This window comes from Onthophagus taurus, chromosome 6 (genome assembly GCF_036711975.1).
Source record: "Onthophagus taurus isolate NC chromosome 6, IU_Otau_3.0, whole genome shotgun sequence".
In the NCBI taxonomy this organism is placed as follows: Eukaryota; Metazoa; Arthropoda; class Insecta; order Coleoptera; family Scarabaeidae; genus Onthophagus; species Onthophagus taurus.
Genome location: NC_091971.1, coordinates 8,290,996 through 8,313,223, shown reverse-complemented (window position 1 = coordinate 8,313,223; position 22,228 = coordinate 8,290,996). Strand labels below are relative to the sequence as shown.

At 34.9% G+C, this 22,228-nt stretch overlaps 1 protein-coding gene across 16 annotated transcripts in view; it reads right to left on the bottom strand.

Moving 5' to 3' along the window:
- Positions 1 to 22,228, bottom strand: part of LOC111428015 (tensin-1-like) — a 100,410-nt gene that overhangs the window by 3,373 nt on the left and 74,809 nt on the right. For 11 of the 16 annotated variants that reach the window (XR_011640701.1, XM_023063402.2, XM_023063403.2 and 8 more), the window contains 11 exons: positions 16,582 to 16,626; positions 14,003 to 14,221; positions 13,135 to 13,307; positions 12,591 to 12,740; positions 12,335 to 12,498; positions 11,676 to 11,891; positions 11,442 to 11,618; positions 6,359 to 6,490; positions 4,780 to 5,527; positions 1,055 to 1,448; positions 622 to 984 (listed from right to left, as the gene is read on the bottom strand). Coding sequence is in view for 15 of the 16 variants with exons in the window: in XM_023063402.2 (XP_022919170.2) it covers positions 622 to 984; positions 1,055 to 1,448; positions 4,780 to 5,527; positions 6,359 to 6,490; positions 11,442 to 11,618; positions 11,676 to 11,891; positions 12,335 to 12,498; positions 12,591 to 12,740; positions 13,135 to 13,307; positions 14,003 to 14,221; positions 16,582 to 16,626 (2,781 nt within the window). In the remaining variant the exon portion in view is untranslated. Of the gene's footprint in view, positions 1 to 621; positions 985 to 1,054; positions 1,449 to 4,779; positions 5,528 to 6,358; positions 6,491 to 11,441; positions 11,619 to 11,675; positions 11,892 to 12,334; positions 12,499 to 12,590; positions 12,741 to 13,134; positions 13,308 to 14,002; positions 14,222 to 16,581; positions 16,627 to 19,850; positions 20,048 to 21,225; positions 21,301 to 22,046; positions 22,223 to 22,228 lie in introns of those variants that run through there. The other 5 variants (XM_023063411.2, XM_023063409.2, XM_023063408.2 and 2 more) reach the window with 5 other exon arrangements.

Here is a 22,228-nt window from a genome sequence, read left to right as displayed (position 1 = left end):
TAAATATGTCTAAAAGGATTTTAAAGCAATTTATATAGTTTTCCAGAAAGATTTGTGCAAAACATAGACATGAACTTATGATACATATAAAGCATAAGTTGTGCATATAAATGAATTTGGAAAGTTATTGATAAAGCCAATGAATTAAATAAGAAATAGTGGAAAAAAATTTATTTCTTCTTAATCAGAACTTGGTGATTAAAAATCAAAACAATGAAAATTCGTAGAATTGACTAATAAACAAAATAAACAGAAAATGTTATGCTCATATTTATATTATAAACTAAAGGAACATTACATACGACATTGAGAAATTGAGAGAGTGAAATATTTGAATAAGGAGTGTAAGTATTAGTAGAAGGGATAAAATAAGATAGAAAGCTTGGAATGTTTCCAATAAAAAGAGAGGGTGAAAAATGATAAAACGCACGATAGAAATAATATTATGACAAGATTTTGGATAAAAAATATGGATATGATATAGGAAGATGATCTTAGAAACGTGCCCAGAATCTGTTCATTCAATTCTAATTTTCATGTTTTTCATTTTAATCAGTTCTAGTTTTTTCTAACTTCTGATTTTAGCCCCGATGAATAATTGGAAAATAAAAATGTTAGTACCTGCCATGCAGATGCTGAGTTAGGACTATTATGCGACTTATCAGATCCATTAGATAGGTTAGCCATGAGATCGCTGAGTGCGTCCGAGGATTGCGTGTCGGCATCCTTGCCGTGTTGTGATAGGGTTGGTGATTTGTCTGTGTTTTGAGAACTGTCGGAACGAGCGTCAGCCTCAATGTGCTGGTGTATACCCACCGTGTTGTTAGCAGAACCACCGCCGACGCCATCAACAAAATGGTGTTCTTGTTGTTCGACCAAAGACAAAAGTCCGCTGTCGGTGGTGTCGGCGCCCCTAGATGGGGATCTTACCACGTGACCAAGAGGATTAGCTGCTAGTACGGAAGCGGGTGTGTTTTCGATTCCCTGAAATTATTGGTGAATTATTGATGCGGTGCATTTATTTAATGTGTTAATGAAATTTTAAAAAAATTACCTGTCCGTATTTTTCGTGTGCTCTTTTCACTGCCATAAAAGGTCGTTCGTTTTTGTTGGTGGTTGAATATGTGGTTTTAAAGGTACTGAATGTTGCTGCGGATCCAGGTGATTGATGAGCGTTTCTTATGTTGATATGTAAAGGGATACTGTATTCGTCGTCGTCGTCGGCGAAAGCCGTTGTATCGCTGGTGTAACCATCAAGTCTATGACTAGCGGAAGGTCTCATATGTTTCGAATGAACACTTCTTAACTCAGTCATAACTCTCGATTCATACGGTTGTCGTTCTTCCCTTAATTGCATCTCCCTTTTCTCTTTTAATTTCCTCTGTTGAAGTTGCAACCAAGTCAAATTTTCCACGTTCCCATTTGTAACTGTACTAGAAGTACTATAACTGAAAATTAAATAATATATTTTAACGATTTCGTTCACGTTTACGGCGTGAGTCTTCATTGATCTTGACATTGTTACCCTTATAAGGCGAGGTCCGCCGCAACAAGAGAAACAGGTCCCTATCGAAGTGAAGAAAAAAACACGGATGTGGAGTAATAAATTCAAGGAAAGGTACCGTACTTAAAAGCGTAAACGACGTAATTTAGATAAAATCTGCATATCGATTTATCGTAATCGTGTCGAAATAATACCTCTTAAGTTTACTGCCATTTATGGTATAATCGATCTAATTGATTGTTACGACTTGGAAAATCTTGACAATGTTGTGACTGAGTAAATTTATGTGTTATTACAAGTAGGTACGAAGACGTTCACGGAAAGTGTTAATTGAACTAAAACTAACACTATCGCTAGAACTAACACTTGGTTAATTCTAGTTTTAGTTCAATGCACGTGTTTTATGCTAACTATTAATGACACAACCGTTGCATGATTTATGTGGACACCTGCATTTACGTTTGCGATTTATTTTCATCTTATAAAAGGCTTTAATGTATCGGTAAGTTGCGTAAATAAGGTTATTTATTGAACAAAGAACAATGGAATAAACGTTGCTACTATTTTTGCTACTGTAGGCGTAACCACACCAATTACCTCAATGAACCAAGATCGATACTTGCACGAGAAACAGATAATGATCGGACTACTTAACCTTTTCCTAGAACAAACTGTGCGTTAAAAAAAACGAGGTTAATTGGAAAATTGGACTGTAAATCACGAATGACGAGATTTTAATCGCTCTCTATGTTTTTTTAGAAAGATTGTTTTATTTAAAATGGCATGCTTTTTAGTTGATTACAATGGAAAACTAAAAAAGATTTATAGACCATAAACATGATCCAAATGGCTTTTTCGGTTGTATCTTGTTTAGATTACAAAGTACCCCTCTAAATTTTGTTTAAAACCTTTTATTAAGTTTATAATAATTTACATACGTTTTAATTAATAAACAAATACAATCTTGTTTATTAACCGTATCAAGAGTTTGGCATAAATAATCGGCGACCTATTTAAAGAATAGAACGGCCGTAACTTTTGACGACGTCTGTCGTTACGTTTCGCTCCGGCGTTAATGCACACTTTTTGGCTCCGAACCAAATTCGGTAATGACTCATACGAACCTTAACTTAAACTTTTTAGAGGCCACAACACAAAATAAGTATCTAAAACAACAAACAAATAATTAATTACGGTTCTATTCAAGATAGATGAAACTACACGTAAATATTTATCTGAAACTTAATTACTTAAAAATAAAATCAGTTTATGAACTTTTAAAAGTGGCCTTCCCTTAAACCGCCAAGCCCTCGACCTATATATGAGGCATGGTCATGCACTGTAGACCAATAAAGTAGTTTTCGTACGCGCGACCTTCCAAGCCTTACGTGGTTTGATTTTGCCTTACTTAATCGTGAGCATCGTCACGAACTTTTCGGACATAATCGCGTTACTTTAAATCATTAATTTAAATTTTGTGTGGGCGGAAGAAACCGTAACAAATAAATGAAAAAGGATATTCTATAGCCAGTTTGGAATGCCACACTTTTACGGTTAAGATTCTTCTGGAGAGTGGGACTAATGAATTTTGTTATGTTTTGAAACCAATCGAGTGTAACGTGAGAGTCTTTTCATATATGGAAGTGACGTCGGAAATAAAAATCGTCTTGCGGAGGTGTTATGTTTGCGTAGTTGCGAGCTTGATCTTGAAACCAAGGTTACTTGTATTACTGGTTTCGGAATTTTAATATTTTATAGTGTGGGTATTAAATATGACGGCGCACCATGCACAACTTGGACATAAAGACATTTAAAAGTCGATAACATTCATCGTGTTATCGTTAAATCCGGCAACAATTTTAATAATCATATCATATTGTTGAATAATATAATTCCCCAATGAGCTTAATGCAGAGGAGTCTACTCCACTTTGGTTACGCATATATGTAAGATTCTAATTCTGATTCTAACACATAATTAGTATGATTTGGAGTCATTATTACGAATAAGGTCCTAAAAGATTTACGTCCTTTTCTTATGGCAGTCTTTGCTGACCATATGGCCAACATTGAAGGTCAAAGAAATAATGGTATCTCTAATATTTATTTATTTATGGGTTTCTGTCAGATTAATATCAAAGATTTAGTTAATCCAGAAAATTTTCCAGATAATAAGGCACTAATAATACACTTATTAAACAAGGAAATCTTATTTGATTTACCTGAAGATGAAGCTGGTAGCTTAGAAATCAATAGAGAGTAATATGGTGTATAAAAATAATTCATTTGATATAACTCCCGAAGAATTAAAAGTTAAATGCATAGTGATATATTGTTGATATTGAGCCTCCCTCTTCGGATTCAGAGAAAGTTTATTCCCAGGCACCGTTTTTGGGATGGCAGGTGAACACTCCTTGTGATTCATTGAGTATATTATTTATGGCATATTTTAGCAGGTTGCTGCATAATTTCACTAGTAATTTATCACATTCTATCTTAACATTAATATTTTCTTTAAAAAACTCTCCATGAAAAATAAAAATGTAAAAAAGTCTAAGAAAATCACGTCGGTATCGACTTACAATGGCTATCTTGGGCCATTAATAATCGTTTTTGCGCGGCATTGTCTAGTCTCGCGCGGTTTCCTTTACGCCGAGATGGTTTGACGAGAAAAATGTCTGGGAACTTTCTATAGTTGCTCGATTTGGCTTTGTCCGTTGTGAAACGGGCCGTTATGGACGTTTATGTGTGCTATACGAGATGTATCGATATATGGAGATGGAATTTGAATAATTGCAACATGCGTTACATTTGTCGCAAACGTTTATGGAAAAGCGTATGTTTACCGATTTACGAACAGACTCCGTACTGTTATGGAAATTTATATCTTTAAAGGGATCGATTTACTCATTGAGATTTTTTTCTGAATTCTTAGAAAAAATATAAAACGTTTACATACCAGTGTAGCATCATCTTGAAATTGTGACTAATTTTCTACAAAACGAACTAGCTTAAAGTAAGTCACGTTAAGTAATGTTACGTTGGTAAAATATTAACCAGTATATTTAGGTATTCGCTCTTATCATAAGTGATTTTTGTATTAAACTGATAGCGATAAGATACTGATATCGATGACTTTTTAATTCAATAATACTATAAGGAAATGAGATAATTTTTCTTTATAAATATTTGGTCGTAAAATAAAGAAAGGTTTTCGCGGAATATGATTAAAACGGATGGATTAGGTAATAGAGATAAGAATAATTATTAACTTACCCATCGTAGTCGGGACTTTTCGACCTGAAGGCACTTGGTGGTGATAAACTTTCGGAGTCGGAATAAGCTCCCTGCGACTTATAAGTTACGTTCTTATCAGGGCTTCTTCTAAGAGTTCCTTCCGTAAAGCTCCTCTTAATCGGATCGTAACGTTTGATTTCCGTTTTGTAAAGCTCCTCCCGGAAATCTCTTCTGACAGGTTCGTTCGCTTTAAGGGCACTTTCGGTGAAGATGTCATCAATGGGATCCCTCTTCTCATATTTCGACGAAGAATACGTATTATACTTTACATTTCCAGACCAACCGTAATCTCTTGGTTTTTGTGAAAAGTCTGGAACAACTTGCGCTTGGACTCTCTTTAAAGTATCTCCGGAAGACTTGCTAAAACTGGCTTTTCTCACCAAACTTGGACTCGATAATTTTTTCGATTCTTCAATCATGTTCGCGTTTACACCATAAGAGAACGGTCGGGAATCTTGACGTGCGTGATAAGGGATGTTCTTGTCTTCTTCTTCGTCTATGTATCGAACGTTGTCTATGTTTAATGTTGCAGGAGGTCCAGGTGACTGGTGATGATTGGGGCGATGGACACTGGTTGGCTTAGGATCGGGCATGCTCTGTACTGTTAACATCATATCCGAGAGGAGTTCGTCTAGCTCTCGGTGTTGGTCTTCGGGAGTTTGCGGCGACGGTTGAGCGGTCAGTGGGGGACTGGTCGAGGCGTTTGTGTTGGCGTTCTGGTGGTGACCTGCGCAGTGAAAGTGATCTCAATCAGACTGCGCGAGCTGCTGAGTAATCTCGGAGTTTCGGTGTACTTAAGTTTTTTTATAAGTATTTATTTAGGTGGGAGTGTCAGATGACCCTACTCGGCTATATCCAAGTTAAAGGGGTTCAAAATTGGGTTGAAATCAAGAAGTATTGTTTCTCAGAAAACAATAAGGATATCTTCCTTGACATACATCTCCATTTTTGTGTATACAAATATACAAAGCATTTAAAATCAAATTATTGACGTTTTCAGGAATTTACATAAACGCTACAATCTTTTTTATTTATTTATTTTTTAATTGAAAGTTGATATTCTGTGCACGCACGTATAATTTGCATTTCAAACGAAACGTGACCGACATCTGTTTGCTACCCACGCGATCGCAAAGGTAATTTTGTAATTACTCACTACAATCCCGTCTTGGTTATACAATTAAATGCCATCGGTGTTTGTGATCATCTTTACGACCATATGGCGATCATTTCCTTACGGTTTTATTCATATCTAACTGTATACAACGCACAAATTAGTTTCAAAACGTTTCTACAATTTTCATTTGGCGAGTATGTTTTCAAATAGAGGACAAGTTAACGTGTTTTGCTCGCGATATTTTCGGTCTATATTTATTTTATTGCAGGCCGGGAAACTGTTATTCAATTTACATAACCTTGGGATGCCGATCGTAATGCGTGCGTGTTTGATTTCGAGACACAAACTTCTTAGAAACACGAAAATAGTCATAGATTAGGTTTCATAGTGTGGTTACAAATTTTTGTATGTATAAGGTTTTTGATTTTTTAAGACACTTACCAGCTGATGAAATTCCCGAGTCCATTGACACAGTCAATGGGCTGGAAACCGCACCCGGGGATAATTCGGGTTTTTTCGTTATGGTTGCGTACAAACTTCCATCTAATGGACCGAATGTGTGATTGACATCTTCTATATTACAAGAAAAATATATATGAAATATTTAAGTTTATTATTGGATTTATAATTTACAGCTTTATACGTTTGAGCGAAGAAATTGCTGCACCTTAATGCTTTTGGGTCGGCGTATTACCTTTGAAGTCGTTAAACCGTGCATAATTGGTCATATAGAAATAATGATTAGCTTCCTGCTATTTAATAGTTTCTAATGCAAAATTGTTTATCACAATTTAATCCGTGTAAACATAGATAAGAAAATACACGGAGATATCAATTCTAATAATAGAATCGCAATTAAGAATAAACCCATACAATGTAATATATATATTACAAGATAAAGAGCAATCATAAAATTACAGTAATTGGTTTTCACTGAGGTATTTTAACAAGATGTGGCAAATCTTTACAATTCATTTCGTGCCGGAAAATTCATATAATTATCGATGGTATTTACACAGGAAATCGTACATAACGCTGAAAATACCGACGTTCTCGTTATACCCCTTGCCGGAGGCTTTTCATAAACTCGAACACGATGATAGGGTTGAAAATTAGCCGATTTCTTCAAAAACAATGCAAACAACGTACGCAGCCATTAAGTGGTGCACGAAATCCTTGAACGAGGATGCGTGGCAAATAGAAAATAGAAATTTAAATTCTGGGCAGAATGAAAACAAGCGTTTTGCACTATTATTGTACGAAACGTGTTTATCGAGCGGTGTGATCAAAGAGTTAACGGGGACGATTGTACGGGTATTTTCAACATAGGCGCAGCGTGAAACTAACATGAACGAATAGTTGCCAATGCTAATTTCATCGTTTTATATTCAACGAAAACTTTAATTACAAAATTTTCATATTTAAATAATTAAAAAAACCAAACACCCGTCTTAAGAAGTGCTCGACTACACCCGAATGTTTCTAGTTCTAGGTCTAATGTTAGTTCTAGTGATAATGCTAGTATTAGTTATAGTTTTAGTTGTTATTCAGCGCCAAGTTGTTGAACATTTTTATTGAATTAAAACTAGAACTAACACTAGACCTAGAACTAGAATCATTCGGGTTTAGCCGTCTTGAAAGACGTACGGCTAAACCCGAATGTTTCTAGTTCTAAGTCTAGTGTTAGTTCTAATGATAGTGCAAGTGTTAATTCTAGTTTTAATTCAATAATCAATATAAAGATTCAAGAAAATTGGTGCCATTTATGTTGCACTAAAACTAGAACTAACACTAGAACTAGATTTCACTAATTCAATTTCAATAGTTGTTTTTAGTTTTAACATCACAGAAAGAATAAATAGAATTTCAAAAATTTAAACACATCGTTGTTTAATTTAGTTTTACGAAAAATTAATTAAACAATTTGTTTTTTTTTTATGATTAAAAGTTGTTGGCACGGTGCAAACAATAAATTGAAATGAATGTACGGATTAATTTAATGTTAATATGAATTGTAGACTTTTTTAGCTCACAAACACATTTCCCATTAGCCTGGATTTCACTCCTCGGACATAGATAAATATCCACTTACTGTCTCAGTTAACAAAGCCCTAAATTCCGCACACACCGCCATCAGGAGTTTGCCAAGAAGTTCTTATTTCCGCTTGTGCCTCCGTTGGTGCTATTTTTATTCTTCGTTTATTTATAGAGAGCATAAATGAAATCGTAAATCTGTCTGTACTAGAGCCGGCCTGAATACTATTTATTACACCACCGAAGTTAGCGAAGCGATCGATAATATCAGAATTACATTTACAGAAAACTACACAGAAGTAAAGGTATAAAGAGACTGATTGTGTTGAAGTTGACGATCTAAGAGGAATTACTACAAAGAACCGGTCGATTGCAAACATGATTTACTGGCTTTCTATCTGGTACAAATATGGGCGTTTTTAATTTAACACCAGCCGATTTCACTGAACGACAAATAAGGCAAAAAAGAAACTTTTTCATTTGTTTCAACGTCGTCTGTTAGACGAAGTCGATTCGATGATTATCTTTGATGAAGATTGCTCGTGGCAACTTGGTGTTGTCGCAAGAATTGTGAAGATTGAGCCGTAATAAACGGGCTATATCCCCGGGAGCTATCACTCCTCGAAGATCGTGGTTCCAGACCACATAACCCAAAGGATCTCTTCGCTGTGTAGTAATTTTAAAAGCTGGAGGAATGCAGCTTATGCACGAATACTAGCGTGAGTAGTCCATATAGCCGATTGAGATATAGCTTCGTGAGAAGCGAATACATTTTCAGTCTGAATTTAAAAAACGTTTTTTTTTCTTTCCGTAATCGAATAAGTTATAATTACGTCACATGACGATCGAAAGGAGATCGTAAAACGCTCGGATAACATCTGCGGTTGCTTTGATATAAATGAAATTATAATTGGACGAGTAATTACGGGTAGAAGGGAAAGTATACGTTCTGTATTTGGAAGGAGGCCTCCGAAAACGGTTTCAATTAGCGCATTGCCGGTGCGTTTCTTTAGATGAGAATGTCTCATTTAGATGACGAATTTTTGCGTTAACCGTGAGGTACTTTTTTGCTTTATGGTCACGAAAAAGATTTCTCTTCGAGTCGATCGCAATTAACAAAAGAAAATAAAGATAAAAGATTGTCAATAAAAAATTTAATTCAATGTATTTAACATATTTTGCTGTCTCGTTAGATATATGTAGCTACATTGTATGTCAATCAATGTTGAAATCGTATTTTTTCTTAGTTAATCTATTGCGTTGTTTGCTTGTGGAAATGTAACCAGTTGATAATCAGTTTGGTGTTTTGAAATCGAGTTAATTATAGAACATTGAGGGCCATTTCTCACACCTTCACCCATCTTTGCTTATTTACTCAATTACTGAACATCAAAGATACCCCGCTGATGACCGTATTTATTCAAGATTTTCTATTTTAGAGTTTAAAGTTTAGATTTTAAAACGATTCGAGAGAAAGAGGTAGCAGGAAATCCTGGCGCCAGATGCTCGGAAATGAGAAAAGTTTCAGACCACAACTCACAATTTACCAACTTACCGGGGATTTTATTAATAAATCCAATCACAAGTTCTGATAGAGATGTGTTAGTACACTAGTAGTGCGGTTCATCGTCGGAAATAGACTGGACGCGAAGAGGACGACGTAAAGAAACTTGGAGAGACCGCGGAATACTAAGTTCTCTCTAATCTAATAGTGGTTATATTTAGTTTCTAAGAGAAAACGTGCTCGTCCAGCCGCCAGAGCGATTGTCACTCTAGTTTTATGTTGCAGGACACCGATTTTTAGAATTCAAGTTTGAAATGCTTCGATTCAAAACATCGCGTGGAAAAGTTTGTATCAATTTATAACTCATTAGCACAAATGGAACCAATTATTCTTGGCAATTTTCAAAAATTACGTCAGTAATTTTCGAATTTGTTCCACTTCATATAACCAATCAAAACTAAACGATCCATGAATGTGTTTTAGATTAAACACATATTGAGTTTTTATCTAAATACGATGTTGATGCAGACTCATGTCTCCAATACGAGTGCTCAAATATCTCTGCAGGAGATAAAATCGATGGAAAAAGGAATCCGAGATACAAAAACGCACACAATGTCTTATAACGGATTTTGTTGTCAAAGAAAGACAACATTAAGACTTTGAACCGTTAAATAAGAGACTGAATTTGGGCTGTCTCGCCATTTAAGAAAAAGAGAGATGTTAATATGAATATTAAATAACGTCATTGAAATCATAATGAATCATTATATAACTCATAACCAAATAAAGAAGACAAAAAAATCTCAAATGTATAAACATTCCATATTAAACGGATGTTACATAGATGATTTGTGTGTTTACAAATTTATAAGATATAATTTTGTATGCAACATTGACCACATCCGTTCTAAATTCAACAAAACTTAAATTTGTTTATGTTCGGCGTTGTGCAATAATAAAAAAATAAATATAATTTAAATTTCTTTTTAAATATATATATTTTTTAGAGTGGTGATTCGAAGTGCATCCAACTTCGTAGAGCAGTAAATAAGCTATAAGATGGGCAACACGTGGCCTGTACAACAACAAACCGAAAGAGACTCATAGGAAAGGCGTTTGAATAATAGTGATAAAGAACGGCATAAACCAGAGCTTCCTGGAACTAACGTAATAGCCATCAAGAACGCTCGAGGTTATTCTTAACACGACACCTGCAACACAACATGCTTTATTTTACCTCTTCCGTTAATTTGTCGACACGCGTTTCGTAAACACTCGGTTGTAGGAAATTTATTGCCAATTTAGTACGGTTACCACAATGGTTGGAGCGATTAGATTTACCGTTGCAAATACGATCTGGCACACAGGAGGATATCCGATAGCGTTTTGGTTTACGGTGCGTACATTTAAATTATTTTACAGACGGAGAATTAATTGATTACGCATAAATCAACGTTGATTTATTGGATATTAACTGAAGAATTTAATTAAGCTAATCAATTTTCATAAGATCAATTACAGGAAAAGTTACTGTTATGTTATTTCATACTCAATTTGTATTAATTATTTTTAACGTTTCAAAGTGTTCCGTGGTAGCAATAGATTTTGTAAAGTAAATATTTAAGTTAAATAATTCATTGATAAATTGATAAAAGTAGACACTCATTTTTTTATATTATTTTCTGTAGTAATCTTTGTTTACAAAAATAGTTGATGAGTTACAAATATTTATTTAAAAGATATACTCATTACATTGTTTGTTTTTGGTACCCCTATCAATACATAACACGTCGGTATCTTATCGTTATCGTCAATATTAGATTTTCCGTGTTGATCTAAATTTTATGATCTAGCTTTTAAAGGATTATATCAATTCCCACCAGGAACAACAAAATACACAGTAATTAATCATTTATTGTTTATCGACCGATAAATTCCGATAAACTTAAGTAACAAAACATTAATAAATATATTTCTACTCACCGGCATCAGAATCATCATCATCGGAATCTTCAAAAATAATCGGACTATCAGATCTGATGATGGGGTCATCAGAAAATATTACAGGCACAGCTGGTGTAGGAGCTGGAGTTGGTAGACTTCTTTCTGGGCCGGGGGAGAAGTGTAGCTCTATTGCACCATCTATTGGGAATCTTGAATCTAAGGGAATCACAAATTTAATTATTTTTTATTATATATTAATTAATTCTTTTATACCGTTACAAGCAACATCTAATTCTTGTCGGGTAAAACTCAAAGTGTAATCTGCTACGGCGCATGTATGAAATTGACAAGCGAAGATTGTTTCTCTTCCTGTATCACCTCTATGGTAACACTTTATGAGGATGTCGCCACGAAGTTGTAAACCTCTTCGTCTTTCGCCGGCAACATTGACAGTAAATTGGCCCACACCACTCGAAACTGTATAGATACCTAGAAATAACAAAACCTTAACACTTGGCCCTAAACATTAAAACATTAAAACCCTAACTAAAGTTTTAGTTGAATAAAAATATACAATAACCCTACAATCTAGAAAGTTTCAGGTTTATATCGATTATTTGTTTTTTTTTAATATCATTACTTATTGTATAACTATAATTATTGCAATTTCCATCACAGACTCGTTTCATTCGTAATTCTCTCTAGATGACAAGAAAAACAAAAGGAACTCAAGACAGTAGCAAGAGTTTAAGTAATTGGCTTACGAAGTTTCGGGAAGTTATGAAAAATTCATCGCGCAACTTTCATAAGCGTTCGTAACTTTTAATTAAAGATTTGTCGCGGAGTTTAATTTCAAACTTAGTCTTAGAGGCGGAATTTTACTATTAAACGTTGATACAAAATAGATCCTACCTAGATTTTCGACTACATACCTGATGTATAGACGGGATTTTGTCCTTCATAAAGTTTTAAGAAAGCTCTGCATCCACCAGCTTGAAATTTGGGTGCTCCCAATACAGTGACGTGCGTTAAATATAATGGATCGGTATTGATTTTGATATTATGCGAAAGAAGTCCAGCGAAATAATCTACGTATCTACAATTAAGAAAAGTGAATTGATAAAGATTTTGGTTTTTGAATAACATTTAACCTCGTACAGAGTTCAAGTAGTGTTTTAAGTAGCTTACCTCTTGTTCGAGGGCATCTGCAATGGCCCTACGGTGTCATCGAGGTACTTTCTCATTGAAAATCTATCCAGAGCTTGTTCAGCGCTGCCACAGATACTCGAGTAATGCATGTAAGCAGCTACTACAACCCCAAGCTTGTCCTTACTGCCCCTACAACAAAAAAGAAAAGAGGAAATTAAATTCGAGAGAGATGTCAGGGCCCAAAAAAAGATAATGTAATAGCGAAGATGGGTTTTTGATGGCGGTGGCTTTTCATAATCGTTTTTTGTAACTTCACAAAAAAATGACGAATTTTATGACCTCACTAAAATGATTTTATAATGTCATAAAATCTTTCCTTGTATTAAATATTTGGAATAATCATATTTGTTTTGTTTAGTGTTCTAAATTCCGATTCATCGAAAAGAAACGAGTTGAAAAAATGTGTTGTTCCCTTAATTGGGAGAGATTGACACTATTCTCGTTCAGAGAAATCACGTGCGTGTCTGCGTGCCGTTGTCCATTTTAACAGTAATTAGCCGGATGTAAAGTGTACGTGACTTACTTGGCGTGCAAAACCGCTATTCTATGCTGGTCCGAGGATAACCAGGAGTCTATTTCCTTGCAGACGCTACAAATCCTTTCTAGAGGTGGAGCTAATCTCGGCGACCAACCCACTTCTTTCACGTGCTTGTGCTCGTTTCGCAGTATTCTCTTGGGTTCAGACAAATTGAATACCTAAAAACCAAATTTATATTATTAAAAAAAATAATAATGCAGGCGCCTCCACCAAGATTAAAACAAATTTATTTTAATTAATACTTTAAGTGTCTACAAAAACAACGATTTGTTTTTGAAAATAAGGAAAATAACAAGTTTTTACATAAATGATGATAAATTTTCGGTTTCCGAATCATCAAAGGGATCGGAATAACACGAAAATATGAAAGGGAAGGTAGCTGACGGGTAGTTAAAGAAGGCGCGTACAAATGTACGGTCATCATTTACATGGTGCAATTGTCGATAAATCCTTGACGCTTTCGCGTTTCGCAAGTTGGCAGCTTTTGCCTCGCAGGTTTAGTCGGCTAAGAGCGAAACTGCCGATGATTTATCGCCAAGACATAAGACTTAACTCGCACGAGATGAAAAGAAATCGCGTTAAATCTACGCAGATGGTCGTGACGAATGTACGCATTAAAACCGCGTAAGCATCTAGCACTCAGCTTGAAATGGTTATAAAACGCCGCATCGTCTGCGTGAAGTACGAAAATATATTAAACGGCAAATAGAATTGAGAAGGGATCTTTTGTCGTTCGACATAAACATAGTATTATATGAGATCATAAAGTCACCACTCTACAATTACTTATAATCATCTAACTGTTTTGAAGTTTCTAAAGATATTTATAGATAATAATTTTATATTTTCTTACCATATAGTTATCCCCGTGCTTGTTGGTGAGCATATGAGCGGCTTGTCGTTGTCCTTGTCTGTATGATTGTTGGCTACAAGACGCGGGAAACCAAAGAGCTATGATCCTTTCGGTCACATAGCTTAAGTCCATACCTCCGCTGGAATTACAATGTTTAACGGACCTAGGTTGACTGGTCAACGTTTCATAGTTGCTATTGTACGCCGAAGATGTCAGCATCTAAAAAAAAATGAAATAAAAAATAGACGTTAAAGTCAAGTGAAGTCTCGGTTAATTGGTAGTTTTTGTTGAACGAACAAGTCGTTTCCTGTTAGCCTTCACCGCAAGCAACGCAGGACGTATCAATCACCTGTACCAATTCATTAGTTTCAAGTTAACACGGTCAGAACAGCACGAGATAAATTGAGTGTTGAACCGATCTAACACGTGTTTGCACTAACGAACCAAGAGAATTTTTAATCTATTTCAGTTTTTTTTTGCGACCTTAAAATATTTTTCGACGTTTGTGCGACTAGTTTCGCAACCACTCCGTTAGTTTATTTTTTAAAACGCAGAATAGCACCAACTCTAAACATTATCGAAAATCAGGACGGCTTTAGTTTACTTCATCCTGCCAGAATTCTTTTTTAAATTTAGCCAGGTTTATACTGACAGTCGTTTCAGGGTCGCGATTAATACAAACGGTATAAATGTTCCCAGCTGGAATACCGATTCGCGAATTTACATTTGTATAAGATAATACGCGAAATGTATTTTCGAGCGGTTGCTTAGATTGGTAATGGTTTATGAATAAATCATGATGACAGAGCGTGATTTGGACAATGATACATGTAGGTGTCATTGTATGGGATTGAAAAAGAAAAACCACCAAATTTCAATACATAAAATTTTATATTGTCAGGAGTATAACATCGTAAGCAAAATTACATTTTGTAACTTTCTAATAAAATTAGTAAACCACACCATAACCATCATCTCTACTGCTACTCTCCAACTAACCCTATCCCATTACGAATATTAACATAAATTAAAACCCGTCCGCTTAAAGTGGAGTGCCCAGTTAATAGTAATTCAATTACACGACCAACCGAGATTCTGTGCTATCTTCCATCGTAAAGCCTTTATCAGATACGAGCGGATTCCGTAGTCATACTACATGGCCACGCCGTTTTCTTATCTCGCGGACACCGTTTAATTGCAGAGAACCAAATGGATACCGGTTCATTAAAGCAAACATGCCAACAGGCGCAGTATTCTTGTAATTTCGATGCGGTTACAACTTGTTCGGCTACGGCTTCATTACAGATATTGCATGTACATAATCTCGGTTTACTTACGAAGTATTAGAAGGTGAAATTTAATGTTGAATAGTTGGAAAGTTTCTGCCTCGTTTAAATAGATATCACAAATAAATATAAAGTAAGTATTACATTTAAGGTTGTTTTTAGTTTCTTTATATCTCTAATCTGTTTATAGAGTTTTCGATTTTTCATAAAACATAGACACATAGAAGAAACAGTTTAGATCGAAGATTATAACTTGCAGGTTACAGTGTTAATTTGTAATTTCGTAACATAATTTCCTCTAATTACTAATCAATGATTACAGCGATAAGCATCGTCTCAAATTAACTGTACACGCCATTTCACAAGACGATAATCGGCTTAATTGCAAACCACGTGACGTCGAAAGAAGGAGAAGAAGAAGAAGCCGTCGAAGAAGGTGGGTTTGCACGAGACCAGTAATTAATTGAACTACTATCGGATATAATAAATTACGCGGTTTACTGCCTTCGAACATATTAATCGATAAATTCGCCCGTTTATTGCCGTTTCGCGGAGGAATTAACGTTAACAGACCGATAGTCGGAGACGCTAGCTGGATGTTTTGATACGGAAACCGGTAATTGAGGTAAGATAAATTTTGTCTGGGGTGACAGAGCAAGTCTTACGCCCTGGGAATAATAATGAGGGTCGAGGAACCACCTCTTCATGCAGCGTGGTCGCACCGAGGAAAAAAGGTGGAATGTATGCAAATTTTGACAAATAAAACCAAGCACGGTTGATGTTGTTTTTGTACGTTGAGTTAAAAATGCTGAAAAACTCTGTTTTCCATTTTGTAAAAATTAATTATCTTGATATGATTAAATTAAAACCAAAAATTGAAATATATGAGAAATAACTTTATGGCGGATGCGCCGGTTAAAGAAATAAATTTGAAATCTTAATGTAGATAAGGGTTCGAATGTTATCAATTCTTTTTTAATCTTTATATCTTTATTGAACTAAAACTAGAACTAAATTTATAGTATTATTAAAAGTATCATTAAATCTAGAACATTGGGTTTTCATGTTTCTAGTTGTTAGTCTAATATTTGTTCTAGTTTTAGTTGTTATTCAGCGCCAGGTTGTTGTAAATTTTTATTTAACTACAAGAAGAACTAACTCTAGACGTAAAACTAGCAAGATTGAAACTAGCACCTTGAAAGACACCAAGGTGGCTAACCCCGAATGCTTCTTGTTCTAGTGGTAGTTTTAGACTTGCTCCTTATCAAAAACTTAAATTATTTTTGTTCTTACCTTGTTTATCCCTGATCCATTTCGTAGTGGTTCATCATGAGAATGCTGCAACAAATAGACAATTTTATTACTAATTAAAATTACAAAAATACAGTGAATTTCACTTAAAATACAATATACAAAAATATATTTCCATAGAAACCAGGGCGTACCTACTTAGTTTGTCCCACATATACCACATGTCTAAATGTTTCTGGTTGTAGGTCTAATGTTAGTTCTAGTGACAGTGGCAAGTAGCGCTGGTTAACATAAGATATCACTATGTTCTCTATTTTTACTGAACTAAAGCTAGAACTAACACTAGAACTAACGCAAGACCTAGAACTATTCTATTTTCTAGGTCTAATGTTAGTTCTAGTGACAGTGGTAGGTAGCGCTATCTTGCATATTTTATTGCACTAAAACTATCACTAGAACTAACACAAGACGTAGTACTATAGAATCATTCGGGTTTAGCCGTCTTGAGAGACGTGCGGCTAAATCCGAATGTTTCTAGTTCTCGGTCTAATGTTAGTTTTAGTTTTGCACTAGAACTAACACAAGACCTAGAACTAGAATCATTCGGATTTAGCCGTCTTGAGAGACGTGCGGCTAAATCCGAATGTTTCTAGTTCTAGCTCTAATGTTAGTTCTAGTTTTAATTGTTATTTAGCGTTAGATTGTGGTATATTTTTATTGAACGAAAAGTAGAACAAACACTAGATCTAGAATCAGAAACATTCGGGTTTAACCGTGCGTCTCTTAAGACGGCCAAAACTCAGGGTTATCATAAGGATGTCACGTTTTCCCAAGCAAAACTTTTCCTTTGCAAAATTATCCAATGCCTGTACTATTAAGCTATGTTGCATTTTATGTGGGACAGTACAAGTGCACAGTAGTTTCGTAACTATGGTTGCTGCAATAATATATTGCGAGTTATATGAAATTCTCGCTATATGATTAACATTTAATTATTATTTTTAGTTATGATAGAACATTAAGTTATACTACGCGAATAGAAACCATAACTTCATGACCAAGGGCATAAAGGACATAATAAAATACCGACAGAGCGACCACCCAGTGAGGAAACACAGCTCCTTAAAGTAATAATTATAGAATGAAACGCTCGGTCTTTCAAATAATGAATTAGCGATGCATCCAACGATCACAAAGAAGCATTTTAAAATAATTTTTGGTTATTTGTTATCGGTAACGGTTGATTTGTTTTATTGAATTTGCCATCAATACGGTTCCGTATGTGGAACGACCAAAGCGAGTCTCGTAGGTGTGAAAGTGTTATAGCGTTGTTATATCTAATCTATAGGGGCATTTAAAGATCGAAGGCGGAAAGGTGAAATGGTCAGTGCTTATCGCACGGTTTCCCTATACGGTAAACTGGTCGCATAATTTAAAAGGTAGTTTAAAGATTAGAAAGCGTTATTGTTTCAGGCCAAAGGACATTATACGTCAGACGAAAATATTCAAATGTCCTGAACTTTCGCGCTTGATAGTCACGTTTATCGTGACCGTTAAATATTATGTTATGTATTACATTGTAATTCTTTTTGTTGTTACGAAAACAACTCGATTTAAAAATAGTGTGCCAAACTGATATAATGGAATATGATTTATCAAGAAAATTTATTATATTGACGTTGAGAAATCACTGACCCGAAATCAGTTGTTACTGCAACGAAACAGCTAATTAAACCCCATCCCGAAACATTAACCGCATTTGATTGGATACCGATTTTTAACGATTAATCTCGGCGTCTCTGGCGGCGGTAATTTTCGTGAAGTCAATTACCGGTGGGACCGAATTACGATGCCGAGGCGGCGGCCGTATAATTAGCTGAAGAGATGGACTGCTAACGCCGTCCACATTAAATAAACCGCCCCGATTATGCGCTCTCTAAAGTGTCAGGAACAGCCGATACTTTAAATAATTATTGCCCTCGCTCCGAAGAGCTTCCACTTTTGGCTAAAAACTGAATACTTTGTATACATCCATTATTTCGACGTGTAACACGACGATTTTCGGATAACACGTTCGACGACGATCCCAATCTTCCATACCGTAATAATAACTCGAAAGGATCGCACCATCTGTCCTTATTGTAGACGACAGGTTGTATATTTGGTCAAGCAACAGTTTCATGGGAACGCGAGAAAATCAAGTACCTCGAACTTAACCAACTAGTCCTATTACGGATCTTACCTCATAAACATGTACATGATTGTAACACTATTTATTTAGAAGGAAATACAATTATAACGATTTATTACATTGCAATTAATTCGGATATGTAATTGTGATGATTACGTCTATTACGTGCGATAATTGGAAACAATATAAAATTATATCACGAATACGTACGTGATTGATTTCACGTTGTGTGTTTCTATGTCGTATTTTCTATCGCATTCTATAAAGTATATTTAATTATTATATTAATATCTAAGAAGGGGACTACAAAAACTCAGTTTTGGAGTTAAATTGGGTTGGGTTCGAGAGAGTTGGGTTGCTTTGAATTGCATTGCGTTATTGATTTGGAGAAGGCTTTCCATCGAATATAGTTAAAAGTTATAATACATCTAAATGACACAATATGGCGAAATAAACATATTAGAACTGAAGCCAAAGCCCGAATATACAAGACCGCAAGTAGACCTATATTAACATATGCAGCCGAGACTCGACCGGAAACATAGAAACTACAGAAATGAAAATGGTGCGTGGAATAGTTGGGAAAACATTGATGAAGTGAGAACATCAGACAGGCTTGCAGGGTAGATTACATCAATGATTGGGTATTTGAGAGAAAGAAGAAATGGAATAGCACGTTGACCGAACGACAGAAGAACGAATTGTGAAAATAACACGGGACAAATCACCATCAGGACGAAGAAGCATTAGAAGATCTAGAAAAAGATGGAACGAAAACCGAGTTATGCCTAAATACAGAAGGAAGAAGAAGAAGAAGATTAAAATTCTGAGCAACATTCAAAAAGGGATTAAAGATTAAAACCATTTTAAATCACATAAAAAAAAAACATTATAATTACATTCACTTAATTCTTGAGGTCCACTTCAAAAAGATATAATATATTACGTGAAACAAACCGATTTAAATAAATTTGCATTTGAAACAAGAAAGTTCAATACCACATCCAATTTCCTTGCAAGACAGCAACATGACTGTTCTATTTAATACAAAGATATAATACAGACACATACAAGGTATCCGACCTTGAAATGCTACGTAGTCAATGGGCCGTCGTCATACCTCATTCACCACTTCGTTTTCAATGTGAAAAGCTACGTGCCATATCGTGAACGCGAGTCTATAAAGCACTTTAGAGGTCACATCCCTTAAATCCTCATCCCTTTCGTCACCCCTCCTGCAGCAACATGGACCGACGCCGGCACCCGCTGCTAATGAATACTTCCGAACGGGCATATCTTCAACAAAAACGTTACGAAGCGAAAAGGTTTTAATTTTCTTTAGAACCGCACGTTTTAAACGTAAATAAATGGAAAACGACAATAATTTTGAATGGGTGTGACACACCCGCACCGTGCACCACCGCGTTCTACGGGATTATTTCCCCCCACTACGAGGGATGTTGGGACGCTGCAGCAGGAGAGTTCGGATCTCTTCGGTATTGGTCGTAAAACAGGGGATGGTTATGGTTTCGGTGGATGCGCCGGATAAACGATTATATACGATTCGGGCTGATCTTGAATGTAACGTAGTTGTTACTATGGTTACGGCGTTCTCGTGCAGCTAGATGCTGGAGGAGTTGGGGTGCTCCGTCTACGATACATGCACAATTAAGCTTGTGCGAGGGAGAATATTTTCAATAAAATTATAAAGAAGAATATAGAATATATATTATAATTAAATAAAAACCATGAGTCTTACTAGTTTCGGGTAATAGCCATCTTCAGAGACTACTTTTAGTGATTTAAAAGTAGATTAACATATCAATATCAAGCTTACATTATTAAAATTATTTAAAGTTATAAGTTAAATTATATATGAATAAAATAATTTACGACTACGTTACATATTAAAAATTTAGAACGTACTGAACGATGAAGATGGCTTTTATCCGAAACTAGTAAGACTCATATTTTTTATTTAATTAAAGACCAATTTTGAAAGTACAAAAAAGCTTTATATATGTATTATTTCTCCTAATTATTTAAAGAAGAATATGTCAAAGAGATTTATTAATTAGTTTAATTAATTACACGTGGCGTGTTTATTATGATAATAGAGCATGACTCTTACACAATAAATCATTAATGTATATAATTAATTTCTAGTTAAATTAAAATGATAAAAAGTCGGTAATGAGTACTTTCGTATTAAAACAATATTACAATTAAATGCGTTATTTATAGGTGGTGTATGCTGTCCTTGAGTGCGTGCTCATTACCATACAGATTGGTTTGTACTATAATTACTATTTTGAATACGTGTGCCAACGATCGATATCGATATACAAATCTATTTGCATACTTCAAGAGTTAATTATTATGGGTGTACGCGATCGCTTAATTTTACAAGGCTCGTAACGTCAACAACACCTACTGATTATCATCACACAACTCAAACGTGATTTGTGTGTTTTGCTAATTACTTAATTACATACCTTCCAAAGCCTATAAACAGACTGAAATAACAGCTGCAGTAAGGGTATTATTGACAACATTTCAGAAAATTATTGTTTTGTACATTTTCAACGAAACCATGCACTCCCGATGAAACTTAACTTGATTTTAAGCCAGATTTAAACGTTTTGATAAAGAACTAAGTCTTTAATACTTTGTCTCGATAAGATTGCAGATAGTTATTATCTTGTAAATATTTTGGCTACCTTTAATTGCAAATATTTAATTAAATTTAATTGTGCTTAACAATTGTTGGTTAATGAAAACATAAAATACGGGATTTATTTGAAGGTTAGTGATAAAATTGAAGGTGGAATATCTTATTATTAGGTAAGTTTGAAGTCATGCAGTAGCATAGGCGTTATGTAAATATTCCGTTTTAAATCGCAACATTTACTTATCTTATTTCAACGTCGATAATAAACAACTCCATAAAATTTAGTAGTAGAAGGTAATATTTTCCCGTCTATATATAGCAATGACACTATCTTAAGTTGTAGACCGGTTCGACTAATATATGCGTTAGAATTCTAAGAAGATAGCCTAAACGTGTCGTAACGAGACGGTATTTTGCATTTGATATTTTTGCGAGCTAAAATTCCAGACTGTGTCAAGGATTACATTAATACAACAGTTAGAAACATAATAAATCTGGAGTAATAATATAAATAAGAAAGCTTTCACGGTCGATATTAATTGAACTAAAACTAGAACTAGAAACATCAGACGCACGTAAGTAAATTGATTGAATAATAATAAATAATAAATTACAAAACCAAAAGCCTATAACTGCTTATCTTACCGGAAAGAAATCTGAAGACACAACATTAACTTGAATCAACATTTTCTAACAGTTACAGGTTTACATTCAATTAGTAACTCCTTATTAGTACTTGGGGATGTCGCACTGTAGTACTTTAAAACGTTAAAGTTTACCATCCGATATCCACGAATGGAATACTAATGCCATTTAGTACGTCGAGG